This window comes from Manis pentadactyla, chromosome 14 (genome assembly GCF_030020395.1).
Source record: "Manis pentadactyla isolate mManPen7 chromosome 14, mManPen7.hap1, whole genome shotgun sequence".
Classification (NCBI taxonomy): domain Eukaryota; kingdom Metazoa; phylum Chordata; class Mammalia; order Pholidota; family Manidae; genus Manis; species Manis pentadactyla.
In genome coordinates, this window is record NC_080032.1 from 23272366 (window position 1) to 23287066 (window position 14701).

Consider the following 14701-nt stretch of genomic DNA (forward strand, 5'->3'; position numbering starts at 1 on the left):
TGTCCACTTGAATCTATCCATTTCCAGGGGAAATGGAGCTATGGCATTTCTGATGCAGTAGCTGGTTGAGAGAGAAGACCCTGTCTCTACCTCTGGCCATCCCCATCCCAGGCCCAGAGCCCTACACCAGGAGTCCATTGATTGTCACCATTAATTCAAGGCCAAGTCTCCCCTTGACTGGGATCGGAAGACCCTGTGGGATGTGGGTGGTGGGAGGTCCAGGATCTAATGGGGCTGAAAGCCCCATCCCCAGATGACATGTAGTTATTTTACTGTAAGTCTAGTAACAGGTGATCTTTCCTGGGGACATCTGTCAGATGACATGTAGTTACATTATTGTAAGTCTAGTAACAGGTGACCTTTCCTGTTTCCTGGGGACACCTGTCACTGCAGATTTGCCTACAAGGATGAGTACGAGAAGTTTAAACTCTACCTGACCATCATCCTGCTCCTGGGTGCTGTGGCGTGTCGATTTGTCCTTCATTACAGGTAACAGGGTGTGATGGTGTATGGGGGCATGCAGTGGGTGGGGTCGGGGGACTCGCCTGCATCTGCAGCGATTGGTGTGATAAGGTGTAGGTAGAGAAGGGCCATTTCTCATGGAGAGTGGCAGTCCCGTCTACCCTACATCCATCCAGCAAACAAAGCATCCTATCAAATGGCTGCTGAAGAGGCCCTGTGGTGGAGTAGTTAGGAAAGAGCCCAGTGGCACACCCACACAATGGGTATTATCGGGCCTAAAAAGGGATGAAGCACTGACATGTGCTATCCCGTGATGAACCTTGAAAACATGATGCTGAGTGAAAGAAGTTAGTCACAGAAGGCCACGCATTGTATGATTCCATTTAAATGAAATGTCCAGAATTGGCAAATCCACAGAGACAGAAAGTAGATTAGTACTTGCCAGGGGTTCTGGGGAGGGGATATGGGTACAGTTTCTTTTGGAGTGATTAGAATGTTCCAGAATTAGATAGTGATCATGGGTGCACAACTCTGAATATACTAAAAGCTACTGACCTGTATACATTAGAAGAGTGAATTTTATGGTATGTGAATTATATCTCAATTACAAAAAGAGTGAGAAAGAGGGAAAGGAATGAAAGGAAGGTAGATCTCAGCCTGCCTGAGTTTGAATCCTGGCTTTGAGACTAACTGGTTCTTACCACGCGCTGGTTCCCTCTGGGAGCCTCAGTCTCTGCATTTGTACAGCCAGGGTGGCACCAGTGCCTACTTCACAGTGCTGCTGTGATGACTCAGGTCATTGAAACTATGCAGCAGGCTCTGCCTATGCCTGGCACCCAGTAGTGGCCTTGAGAGCGCCGGCTGCTGCTGTTTGAGTAGGAGGAGGCCGTGCTGCTCTGAGAGGCCGAGGCCAGTGGCCTGAAGCTGTACTGCTCCTGGGGATTTTGTTTCTCCCTCTGGCCCTGGGTTTTCCCCCTGAAGGGGAGGAAGCCAAGTACAGCCTGGGCATTTGATCCACATGTCAGGGGGTGTTTCTAGGCAGGGAGTCCAGTTGCTGACCTGGCCACTTGAATGTCCGAACAAAGGCTTTTTAAGGCTCTGGACCTGTGCCCACTTGCTGCCTGGGCCAGGCCTATTTGCCTGGAGGGCAAAGGCTGCACACATTAGTGATGCCTGCTCACATGCCCTTCTGGAAGGGGTTAGAAGTTCTTGATGTGTAACCAGATTCCCTTGCACTGGGACCCCTGGGACCCTCACAGGGCAAACCTGTAGTGTACTGTCAAGTTCTAAGGTTTCCTGAGGGCCTGGGTATTTCCATTTCTCTCCATCCCTTTCTGTACTCATTTCCAGGAGATCTGATAACAAAGCACCACAAACCAAGTGGCTTAAAATAACAGAGATATATTTTCTCAGAGTTCTGGGGGTGAGAGTCTGTGGGCAGGACTGTGCTCCCCTTGAAGGCTCTGGGGGAAGACCCTTCCTTGCTTCCTCCAGTTCCCGGCATGGCCGGCAGTCCTTGGCTTTCCTTGGCTTAAAACTATTTCAGTCTGGTCTCTGCCTCATGCACCTCAGTCCTGCCACATGGCCTCTTCCTGGGGTGTCTCTCTGTCTCTCTCATGGTCTTCTGAGGGCACCAGCCATTGGATTTAGGGCCCACCGTAGCCCAGCATGACCTCACCTTAACTGATTACATTTACAAAGACCGTGTTTCCAAATAAGGTCATATTCTGAGATCCTGGGTGGACATGCATTTTTGGGGGGACAATATCAACCCAGTGTGCCTTCTGCAGGCTAAAATAGGACAGGGGTTGGGTGCTGGATGGGCAGCTCATCTCTGTTCCTGCACCCTCAGGGAAAACTGCCCTGCTGTTTAACCTTGGGCAAATGACCTAACCTCTCCCCGCCTCAGATTCTTCACATAGAAAATGAGGATATCAAGAGTGTTTTGGCAGGGTGGTTGTGAGGACTGGATGAGTTGTTTGTTGTATTCAGAGCAGTGCCTGGCAGACAAGTGTTGCATAAAAGTTAGTGGTGGTTGTGATTACCGCCACCACTTTGTGCAAGGTTGGCAGGCTCAGAAAAGATCCACCTTAACAGCCAGTGCATCCTAGGAGCAGGGCTTTCTTTCCTTACTCTTGCTCCCTTGGGATTGCTTCCTTGCTGGGTGCCCCACCCGAAGGCCCTTCCATGACCCTAACCTATGTGTAGCATGGCCAACATCCTTCAGAGCCCAGGGTTCTGGGTCCAGCTCTGCCAGTCATGGGTTTTGTGACCTTGAGTGGAGTCCTTGACCTCTCTGTTTCTGCTTCCTTATCTTTCCCTTGGCCAGAGGACACCCACTCTACCCTAGGCTCAAAGAGTGGGTGGAGAGTGTGATGCTTCCTTCTTCCACCATCAGGCCAAGAGGCTGTGTCTAGGTGAGATTGTTGGGACCAGGTTGGGAAGCAGGCAGAAAAGAGGTGGTTAGAGTTAAGTGTGGATTTGGATCTCAGTCCTGAGCAACTCACTTCCCCTCTCCGAGCCTCAGTTTCTTCATCTGTAAAATGGGATGTAGTATTAGTTTGGGTTCACCTAGAAGAGACCCCCGAGACAAGCATTTGAGTGCCAGTAGCTTATTTGGCAGGAGATCCCAGAAAACACTGGTAGGGGAATGGGAAATGAGACAGGAGGGGCCATCCTGTGGACACCTGGAGCTCAGTGCTGCTGAGATCTGGGGACGTGCCTCAGTTAATCTGCCTAAGGGGCAAGGGAGCAGGGATATTTATCCTCTAGCTGCTACTGCTCAGGGGAATTGAGGACTGCTCCCTGCAGGTGTTAACTCCCCTGTGCTCCTGATCTGCCCCACACACACCAGCAGAATAAGATTTCAGGGAGTTCTTAAGCTCATCTTATAGACAATTCAGGCCATAAGAGGTTTTTTTTTTGTATGTGCAACAAAGTTTATAGATGGTTTGAGGGGGCAGAGGGGATTTACATCTTGACATTGTAGACAGTTTAAAATAGAATATTAGGTTTCCTGCTTAAAACCTTGTTGCCATCCCACCAGAAATCTCACATCAGACAGTAAGAATTTAGAAAGTTGTAAGGTTGGTATGGGCTGAATGGTGGGGGAAGGAGAGAAAGCCTCAGCTAGAGTCTTAAGGGCAGGCAGGGTCCTGTATGAAGGTGAGGAGGGGAAGCATTCTAGGGGAGGCCAAGCTCCCTGAGCCTTCCTTGGGACCTAGAAAGTTTCCAGAGGCATGCCTGTACAGGCAGCCCTCACCCTGGTTTGCTGTTCTGTTGCATTGGGGCCAGGACAGCTGTCCCTGGTTCTGATACCTGCTTCCCTCCGTGGGGCTGTTTCTCCATTCCAGGGTGACAGATGAAGTCTTCAACTTCCTGCTGGTATGGTATTACTGCACCCTGACAATTCGGGAGAGCATTCTCATCAGCAATGGCTCAAGGTAATCGGGGGCCCAGCTTTGTGGTGAGTATAAGGGGATCCAAAGGGCAATCTGTCCTGGAGGGGAGGCAGGTGAGAGCTGTCACCCTCCCAGCCTGTACTCCCTTCCTTCTTGAGGGGGGTGGGTCCATGACTATCCAGACCCAGGGAGAAGGAAAACCAGGTTGCTACAGGGTCACTTGCTATGGTCCATCTCTTGCTTACAAGAAACTCTAACTCAAGTGGGTTTAACACAACAGGAAACTTGTTTTCTCATATCAAGAAACTGGTCCACTGGGACGAACTTCAGGTAAAGCTTAATCCAGGTGCTCAGACAATGTCATCAGAACCCAGTTTCTCTCCATGTGTCACCTCTGCCTTCTACTTTGTTGTCTATATTCTCAGGCTCCATGTAGAGTCACCCACCAGCTCCAGGCTCACGTCTTTATTTCTAGCATTCCCAGCAAAACAGGGCACATCCTCTCTTCCAAGAGTTTCACTGGGTCCTTCTGGTGCTTGCTGATCGTATGCCCATTGCTGAGCCAGTCACTGTGGCCGGAGAATGCATGACTGCGATTGGCCAGGTTGAGCTTCTGCATGCCCTGTGGCCCTCCTTAGAAGCCTGGAGGCTGAGTGTCAGGAGTAGAATGGTTCCCCAGAGGAAAATGGGATACTGTCACTAGAAGGACAAGTGGGTTCTGGTGACGAGAGTGCATGGTCCCCCATGGGAGATGGGAAGGATGGTGGACAGATGCTGAGGGCCTGGGGCCAAACCTGCCTTGTCCCAGAGCCACTGCTGGGGAGGAAGATGGCCAGGCTGAGAGTGAATACCCCTGATTTCTGGTCCCAGTGCTGTCACCCAACAGATCCGTGACCTGGGACAGTTGATGTCCCCTTTTGGACTGTTTCAGACACACTATTGTGTCTCAGTGCTGCTGAATCTAAACTAAGCACTGTTGGGGTCCCCTGGTCCCTCCATATCTAAAGGCCTCCAAGGACAGGGAGCCCCACTGTTTTCTTTCAGTCTCCTTTCTGCCTGCCTGTGTCTGAGCTGAGAGTCTGAGGAACATTAAGATCCATGACCTGCCACCTGCAGGACCCATTTTCTGAAGGTCGAATTCCTTTGTGGGGTGGCCGGCTGAATCTCTGTGTTCTATTCATGTCCCTGTTCTTCCAAAAGTCATAGTCACCCACCCCCTCCCCACTTGCTCCCTCCTGGGGGCTAGTAAGGAGCAGCCAGCACCTGTGTGTTTGAGATTGTGGGCATCAGCCAAACCCCAGGTAATATGCTACCTTCTCGCCTTTCTGCCCAGTGGTCTGTTATGGAAGGTGTCTCTCCTGCCGGGCCTTAACTGGAATATAGAGGCAAGAGGTAAGGACCAGGGAACAGAGATTCTTAGGTACACATCCCTGTAGCATGTAGCCCTTTAGAAAAAAAAATCAGTGTTTCTCAAACTGCACTCTTGTCCCATCCATGCCATTTTTGGCAAAAGCACATATCACCTCGATGATAGTTTTCTCACATTTTAAACCAACCTTCTCCTTTTTCTTTTTTTTTACTTAAAATAAGTATTAGTTTATTCCAGAAGGAAATTTTATTTCACCACTGTACATGGAAAACCAGCATCACTTGCAGGAAAGAGGAAGTAGCGTAAAAATCTTTTCGTTTTCATTGTATAACTTAACTGAAGTCAATTACTCTTGCTTCCTGAAGGCTCTAAGCTTGAGGTCTGCTCTCTCTGTATATATATGTGTGTAAAAAGGGATATTAGCAGATCTTGAGAGGCATTAAAGCTGTACTAGCATCTAACCAAGATGCTCTCCTTGACTTAATCAGGAGAATGGAAAGAGAACTGAAAAGTGATTTCTCACCATGTGATTCTCTAACATCTAGTGTTACGTTTGATTATCATCTAAAGTTCCCCCTGCTTTGGGGAATGCTGAAGTAGAAAATATTATCAAATAAATAACATTCATAGTTCTCCTTAATTTTAGTTTACCAGAGGTTACCAGAGAAAAATTGTACCTTTCTGCTTTGGGTGTGGTTGGAGGGGAGCCAGGGTAGTATATAATGGGGAAATGGGGCCAGGGCAACTGGCAAGGCTTCTTTGTCAAGGATCCTCTTCCTGTACCTGTGGGTTTGTCGTCTGTCTTGCAGCTTCACCATCCTGATGGACTCACATTAAGAGCGTTCAGGGGCATGCTACATGTCTGCCAGTCACTGACACTTTAGTAAGAGTTACTCTGGTCAGCTCTTTTTCTAGTATGATATGTTGTGGATGGGAGGTTACCAGAGAAAAGGAAACAGGACTGACTGGAGGTCCCCGCAAGTGTGGGGCACATCAGGAAAATGGGGCAGGGAACAAATGGGAGAAGAACCTGGTTCCAAAGCCAAGTGTTATTCGGCTACTTTAGCAGGGGCTTTTCTGGGGCCTCTTTGGAGCTCATGTTCTTACGGGACAGCAGGGCTGTTTCTGAGCTTGTAATGCAAAGCTCTCTATGTGGGTCCACTCTGCCCCCCAGTCTGTCATTTTTCACACATTTGTTGAGCATCTCCCAGGAGCCAGACACTGAACTAGGAACTCCAGGATAGCTCACACTCCGTGCCTTTTGGGAGCACTTGGAGTTGTTTTTAAAAAGATCCACTCATGGCAAATATGGTTCAGGAATCTCCAATTGTAATGGCACTGGTCCTCTAGGCCTGTCTTCCCTCTGGCCTGGGCTGGGGTTTGGAGGTGGTGGTGAGTCTGAAATGGGTGAGGTTTCTCATCTTCTGGAATGACTGTGGGAGTTGTGGCCAATTTATAGGGGCATGGCAGGTGGGCCAAATCTGAGTGACTAAAACATGTGACTCATCCTCAGTATCTGTTTGATACTTAGCCTCCTTCCTCCCCAGCTCCTTCTTGGAGCTGATTTCTCCAGGGAGCAGGCAAGGGAGATGCCTCAGAGGTTCCCCGTTGCAGTTGGCACTTACCAGGGAATAGCAAAGAGAGAGCACGTGAGAAGCGGGGAGGGGTCCAGACTGGGAGGAACTCTGCCTTTCTCATTTCAGAAGCATCCCAGGGCCAGTGCAGGAGCTTAGAATTGGTACCCAGTAAACACCCCTTGGGCTTTGTAGAAAGTAATCAGACTCAAGCTTTGCAGTGAAGGATTGTCCTTGGGGCCATGCCAGCGTTCCAGAGACAGCAGAGCTGAGCCATATGGGCTTCCTGGAGTCTTGCTGCTCTGTTTTGTTCTGACTGAGCCTCTTTCTTCCTGTTCCCCATTGCATCTGAGACCTGAATTAGGGCTGTGGTCAGGGAACCAGGTCTAGAGAATTGGGGATGTGCAGGGACCCCGCATGTGGGATGGAGCCACCCTTGGTTTGTGTCTGATATCTCTCATCTGAGATGTAGTCCATTAACTCAGTTACTGCAATAAGCAAATCAATTTACTTTGCAAATTTTGCAAATGAGGGAAAACCACCAGTAGGAGTAAACATGAAGAGGGAACATGGGGGCATAGAAATAGTCCAAAGAGGTGAAAAGGTTTCAAACAACATTAACAGCCCCATCCTCATCCTCATCCCTTTGTCCCCTTGCTGCAGCCCAGGCTAGCATCCCACTGCATCACAAACCGAGAGGAAAAAAAGCTCCTTTCCTCTGCAGATCTAGCTGCAATCTTGAGACAGGCTTCTGATTGGCTATTCTCAGGGCACATGCTCATCCCTGAGCCAATCACTGTGGCTGGAGGGATGCAGACCCCTGATTGGCTGGTTCTGAGTCATGTACCCAGTTATATTCCTCACCTGCAATGCAATTAATCTAGACTGAGTGTGGGGGTGAGGTGGTTCCCAGAAAGCCAGGGTGGGAACCAGAATGGAAGGTGATTGATAAGCAAAACAGCAGCCGTCCCCTACAGTTAGTTCTGGGCCAAAATTAATTGTGAGTCAGGAATCACAGTGGCTTTTCAGCCCGTGGGTGTCTGGTTCCAACCTGCTTTTATAGAGGCCTTTCCCAGGATGCAGAGGTGTAAGGGGTGGCAGGTGAGGGAGGGATCCTCAGTGTAGAAGCCATTCACACAACCGTCCAGATGACCTGAAGCTCAGCCAGAAACTGCTGAAATTGTAAAGTGAGTGGTGCACATACCTGTGCACACATGCAAATGTAGCTAAGGTGTCCTGAAGGGAGGACTGTGGTCTCCTGGGCCCAATACCCCGTTCTGGCCATGTGTGCACCTCTCTTCTTGGGGCATCCATTGACTGCTCATTGGAAAAACCCACAAGCCTTCGCAGGCTTCAATTCATTTCTGTGGCAAATCAGGCCCAGAGAGTGACATGAGTTTAGAGTTTCTTTTTGGGATGATAAAAATGTCCTAAAATTTATTGTGGTCCTGGTTGCACAATTCTGTGAATATACTAAAAACCACTGAGTTGTATACCTTAAATGGGTGAATTGTACAGTATCTGAATTTTATCACAATAAAACTGTTACATAAACACACATTCACATGCACAACACCAGCCCAGAGTCCTGGGGTGTATAGACGGATGATGGGGCTTGTGAGTGCCACGCTGGGGAAGGAGCAATTTCTAGCCTCTCCCAGGGCCACTGAGCTGTTTATTGGCGGCATCTGTCAGAGCTGGGCTCTGGGCATTGTGAGCTGTGAAATTAAAAGCTGCTGCTCATCCAGGCTTGCTGCACAGACAGAGAGAGGGCATTTCTTGGGGGGCTTCAGGGAGTAGGACAAAGGAGCCAGGGCTTGCCAAGACTCGAGGGCTTGTGTGGGGCTTTGTAGAGAACTGGGGAGGTTCCAGAGATGCTTCTTGTGTGCTCTTCAAGCTGAAGTCTGAGGATAGGGCCAACTGTCTTTTCTATCGGAAAATTAGAGCCAAGGGCCCTCATAGACCCTGACAGGCAAGAAGGGAATATGGGGAGGGGAAGACTGGGAACAAAGGAGCGGATGGCCTCTCATCCTGCTCTGTGAACTCCTGTGGCACCTGCATCAATCTTCTGTCACCTCTGTGCTGGTGGCGTCTAGAGCAGCTGCTGCTTTGACCAGCCACACTCCTGGACATCATTCATTTCAAGGTGTATTAAGTGCCTGCTGTTTACCTGGTGCTGTTAGTGCTAGGAATAAAGAGCCACAAAAAACCTTGCTCCTCACCACAACCCTTGGGGCATCCGTGGACCATATTGTGAACTCCTAATTTATGTCCAGAACTATTGTAGGGCTGCAAAGAGAAGAGATTAGTAAGATTTAGTTCCTGCTCTTACAATGTTTGTTCTGGTTGGAAGGTTTTCAGACCACTCAGACCCACTTATTAGGGCAATGCAAATCAAAACCTCAATGACACACCAATTTTCATCCAATAAAATCAGCAGAAATGTAAAATTTTGGTGTCCACCATTGGTGTGGGCTTGGGGAACCAGACATTCTACTCTATTGCCAATGGGTGTGTACATTGGGTTGGCTATCATTTTTGGAGGGCAATTTGACGAGTTACAATGCACACACACTCTGACCCAGCCATCCTACTGGGACAGGGAGGCGGGGTGGGGTCCTGGTAAGGTTAAGATGTGTTCTTAGCATAGAGTGAAGCCCCTGGAGGCCCAAGAGCTTCTGTGGGTCTGGTGGTTAATCTGTGAGTGGTTATTTGTGATGTGCATCTCTGCAGGACAGAGAAACAGGCAGAGTCATGGCTTGGGTCTGTTTCATGGCTATTTCAGGGCTCAGAGGAGCCCTTGCACTTATAGACTGGAAGGCAGGGAGAGACCTGTACTTCCCTCCCCACCTGAGTGCCTTTCCTTCTCTTCTCTCCAAGAATTAAAGGCTGGTGGGTTTCTCACCACTACGTGTCCACGTTCCTTTCTGGAGTGATGCTGACCTGGTGAGTGGCTCCTACTGCCTCTGCTCACCCTCCCCAGGGAGGTGAATGGGGAGTTGGCAGTGGGCGAGGGGTCTGGATGGGGGTGCTTTCCAGGGCCTTGGGCCATGCAGGAAAACATGAGCATAAACCAGACCACAGGGAACCCCAAGCCATCTGGGCAGTTCTCTAGGGAATGTCTAGTTGGCTTGCTGGCTGGAGCAGAGGTGACAGGGAGCAAGGCTGGATAGGAATCAGCACAGGGATGAGGCTGTGGCAGCAAAGGAGACTGAGATGGAGGGAGGAGGAGTCAGCAGGAACCTAGGCTTCACAATGACTACCTGGGCTGCCATGGTTCTCCAATATAGAACCTAGTCCAGCCCCAGGGGCACTGGTGATAAAGGACAGAAGTTGGGGATCTGGGTTTAACTGGGTAAAAGCTTTTCTTCTCTCTTATCTGGAGGTGGGTGGGTGTCAATGTCTGATTTCATAGCATGCCTCATCTTTGCTGTCCCCGCTTCTCTGCAGGCCCAATGGACTAATTTACCAGAAGTTTCGTGATCAGTTTTTAGCATTTTCCATATTTCAGAGTGAGTATGTTGCCTGAATTCAGGGGAGGGGGCATGGTTTCCTGTGGCTGTTCATTGATACAGGCCCCTGTCGCCGCTTGGGAGTGGTGTGAGGAAGGGAGACAGGGGAGATCCCTGGCCAGCCTGGGGCAGAGGAGGGTCCCAGAAATCCAGAACATGGCTGTCTCTCCCCCAGAGCAACTCCATCCTACCACCCAGCCCCCAGCTCTCAGAGAGGGTGGCCTGACCCACCCCTACCCCCAGGAGCCTCTGTCACCACCCTTTCCTTCCCCAGATCAGAACTTGCAACCTTCAGGTACTGAATGGTGTGGGGGGCACTATTTTGCTACCTTCAAAATGGAAATATATGTTCTTTTGCTCATTTAAGAATAGTTCTGGATTTATATGAAGTTGGTCCCAGGGCTCACCTCTGCAAAGGAATTGCTTGGCTGACTGGGGACAGAGAGAGCTGTATTTTCCACCAAGTACCTGTTTGCTCCCTTTGAATTTTATACTGTGTGCATACTGTGCTATTAAAAATGCAATTTTTAATTTTTAAATAAAACCTTGCTTGCAAACAAATACAAATATATAAAACAGAGTGAAAACAGCAGATCTATGTCCTTTCAAACATTTTTATTCATAAATATGTATAATCTGTAAATACGGTATCCCTCTGTACATATAAGCTTTGCTTATAACCTTTTTTTCTTTTAATAATTATGGGTATTATTCCACATTAATACCCAGAATTCTACCTTCTCGTTTTGAGTGACTACCAAATATCCCATTGTATAGAACTGTCTCTTGCTGTCTTGGCATGACACACAGCTCCCAGGTGGTGCTGCCATTCCAGCAAGCATCTGTTGAGTGCCTACTGCATGCCTAGGAAAGCTCTACAAGTTTTTAGTCTAGTTAGGGCTTAGTTGGGTCCTCAGATAACCTGAGGTGTGTGTGTGTGTGTTGGGGCGTAATGTACCCTGGCACCCCCTTGCGCCTGTTGCCCAATCCCCCAGGCCCTGAGACAAACCCTGTGTTCTTCCTGCAGGCTGTGTCCAGTTCCTGCAGTATTATTACCAGAGGGGCTGCCTTTACCGGCTGCGGGCCCTGGGGGAGAGGAATCATCTGGACCTCACGGTGGGTGAGTAGCACAGCCTGGGCAGGTGGAGGGACAGTACTGGCCCCTCCCTGCTCCCCTCACACCTTGCCCCAACTCCCCACACTGGGAGCACATGCCAGTAAGAACATAACAAGACCTGCCATGCACAAAGCCTGAGTTGCTTTTCATAATTCATCATGGATTCTATTTCAGCTGACAAGCTGAGGCCAGCTGTGTGCCAGGCCCTCAGTGCTGGCTTCTTTCTTATCCTTTTAAAATGTGTCTTTTTTTGTCTGTGTCTTGTACATAATGTTAGCCTAGTGTTTCTGTGCTTATGAAATTTATGTATAATATCAAACATAAATATATACATGTATATACATTGGGAATGTGTGCTTATCATTATTATTTTTTTAATCCATAGGGGTGGGTGGGTACCTATTCAGAAAAGCTTGAAGACCTCTCTAAGCTTTCAGGGGAAACTGTTTTTTATAAAACTGTCAGCTCTTGAGATAGTGATTTTCATCAAATTACTCTGCAAAGTAGGCTCTACTTTGTCAAGACTTGATTGAAATGATGCATGCAAAAGTCCATTAAATGTATATCATCTCTATTTCTGTTAAAAAATATTTAAGTTCATTATAAAATGCAAACTCCCACACAAATTAAATAAATTATTTAGAAACATTGTGCTTCTCACATGAGTATTCCTTGAGCGTTGCCAAGCCCACTGTAGTTCCTGGTGACGTGATATGTGAGAGCACTCAGGCCTGATGACAGGTATTCTGCGTATTCTCTGGGTTATTTTCATACTGAGCATTCATCCACCTACGAGAGGTGAAAGCTGTGCCCCTGCCCTGTGTTTGTTTGTGTCTGGCTGATCTTGGGGTGACTGGAATGGCTGGGCAGTGGGTGTTTGGTGAGGCAGCCGAATCCTTCACATGGGCCCTTCACTTCTTCCTTCCTCTCCACAGAAGGATTCCAGTCCTGGATGTGGCGGGGCCTCACCTTCCTCCTGCCTTTCCTGTTCTGTGGCCACGTGAGTCCTCCTGGAGTTTGTGGGGCTCATCTGCTCTGGGCTAACCCCCCTTGAACAGGTCTTCTTCCTCACTCACCAGCCGTCCCTGAGCTGGGCCCCACAGGGTCCTAGCGCTAGAACAGCCCCAGGGGTCTGGGATGCCAAAGGCAGATCCCAGAACTGGCCCTCAGTGTCAGCGTGCCCAACCCCAGGCTACTCTGGCCTAGGATGCCAATTTTGTTTTGAGGGTTGTCAGTGTCTATGGGCAGTTAATACCAGAAGCTGGGGACCTGGGCCTCTCCATGGGTTTTCCCATGTGGGTCCCTGGGGGGATCAGGTGGAGTAAGCAGTGCCTGCCTTCCCTCTCTCCAGTTCTGGCAGCTCTACAATGCTCTCACGTTGTTTGAGCTTTCCAGCCATGAGGAATGCAGAGAATGGCAGGTATGGGGTATGCGTGCATGCGTATGCAACTGTGTGTGGTGGGGGGGGGTGGGGGAGGGTCCTGGGGTTCCGGTGAAGGCTGGGTGGGCTTGGGAAGAATTATTTCTTCAGCCACCCTTTACCCCCACCATGGGGCTCTGCTGTCCAAAGCTCCCTCTGCTGGGGCTGGGAGCCTGTGGGAGGAAATTTGGGAGACCAGGGAACCCCCTCTGAAAATCCCAGGGAGGTTTTGCTCCATCAAATGCTCTGCAGGGTGGAGGGAGGGAGGAGCACCCCCAGAACCCTGCCTGACCCTGTGGACTCATGCCCTTCACCCAGTTGACCCAAATCTGTTTTCTGATGGCTGAGCCCTGGAATTTTGGGGGTGCTGAGGCCCTGGGCTAGGGTGGGTGACTCAGCAGAGAGCTAAGCCCGGCTGGCACAGCCTTCCCTTCTCTCTGCCCACCTCCTGCCCTGGGCACTCTTGTGTTCTGTACACCCCACCCAGGTGTTCGTGCTGGCGCTCACATTCCTCGTCCTCTTCCTCGGCAATTTCCTGACCACACTCAAAGTCGTGCACACCAAACTCCAGAAGAACAGAAACAAGGCGAAGAAGCCGTGAGCCCTGGGACCCCTCGAGCCCTTGAGACTGCAGGGGAATTCCAGCCAGCACCTTCGCTGCCTGTTTCCTCCCAACACCTGGGGTCAGAGGCCAGTGAGAGCAGCCACCTCAGGGCCCAGGGGCATCGCTGGGACCCGTTGGACAAGAGGAATGTGACCCCAGACTGTCCTCGCAGTGTTAGCCTGCCCCAGCCTCCCTATTTATGACAATATTTAATATGGGGTCCTCTGGACTTCCCTAGCACCCTGCCTTCCCCCTGTGCCCTCTTGGCCAAGACTGGGTTAGTCTTCCTGTTGGGTGGGCCTAAAGCCTCAGGGAGCCCCTCTCGCCTGCTTCTGTCATTTGAGCCCCTCTGGTTGGGGCTTGGATGTGCCTCACTGGGTCTGGAGTTATGCTGACCTGCGACTTACTGAGACCTAGGTAGGGGTGGAAGGAAATCCCTCAGCATCCTGTGGAGCCTCCTTCCCCGGCCCACCTTCTGCTGTAAGCCTCACTGTCTCCCCACCTCCGAGCTTCTGCCCTGGGGATATTTAAGTTCTCAGAGAACTATTGTCTGTCTGTGCCTCGTGCTCTTTGTGCTTCTGGAGTCTCCTGCCTGCTGGCCACCTGAGCAAGGTGGCCCTACCTCCCTGAGGCCGGAGGTGTTTCTGACTCGTGGTCGCCACCAGAGGGCACCCCAGCCTCTGCTGCATTTGGGTTGTCTGAAGGCGTTTTTGACACCTGAAAGTTTGCTTCCTGACCACCCCTTCCCGAATTCTTGCAGAGGATACTCAGGGAGTGGGACCAAGATCTTCAGCGCTGGCTGGGACTTAAGCCACCATGGAGGTCACCCCCTCCTGGCCAGAGGTGCTGGAATGTGGGGGGAAGAATTTGAGCAGGCTCAGGCAGGTGTGCTGGTCACTTGGTGTAGATTGTGTCATTGTGGGTAGGGTAACACTCCAACAGGTTTGGTGGAATGTTCTGCCCCTTCTCCCACACATGGGCCTCAGGTGCCCTTAACTACTTGCCTACAGATCCCTTTTCACCAGAGCTCACAGCTGGTGTCCATAGTCATGCTTTGGTGCTCAAAGGGGATCACATTTTTATAATGAGTTACATTTTTTAAATATCAACTCCTACCCCAGTATAATGCCACATAAAAATCCAGATTTCTACTTTCTCTAGAAAGATCTGTTGACATTCCCACTGGGCAGCCTCAGCTGGGCTGAGCTGCCTGCCTGCCTGGGGTTGGGTGCGTGTTTTGCT

General features: G+C 50.0%; 1 protein-coding gene across 3 annotated transcripts in view; it reads left to right on the forward strand.

Moving 5' to 3' along the window:
* The window catches only part of TMEM120B (transmembrane protein 120B), a 32557-nt gene extending 18552 nt beyond the window's left edge, over positions 1-14005 (forward strand). The window contains exons 5-12 of one of the 3 annotated variants that reach the window (XM_036929178.2): positions 394-489; positions 3816-3905; positions 9687-9752; positions 10257-10318; positions 11346-11434; positions 12371-12435; positions 12787-12855; positions 13343-14005. In XM_036929178.2, the coding sequence (XP_036785073.2) occupies positions 394-489; positions 3816-3905; positions 9687-9752; positions 10257-10318; positions 11346-11434; positions 12371-12435; positions 12787-12855; positions 13343-13394 (589 nt within the window). In that variant the 3' untranslated portion in view covers positions 13395-14005. Of the gene's footprint in view, positions 1-393; positions 490-3815; positions 3906-9686; positions 9753-10256; positions 10319-11345; positions 11439-12370; positions 12436-12786; positions 12856-13342 lie in introns of all 3 variants that reach the window. The other 2 variants (XM_036929177.2, XM_036929179.2) reach the window with 2 other exon arrangements.
* The last annotated feature ends 696 nt before the right edge of the window (positions 14006-14701 follow it).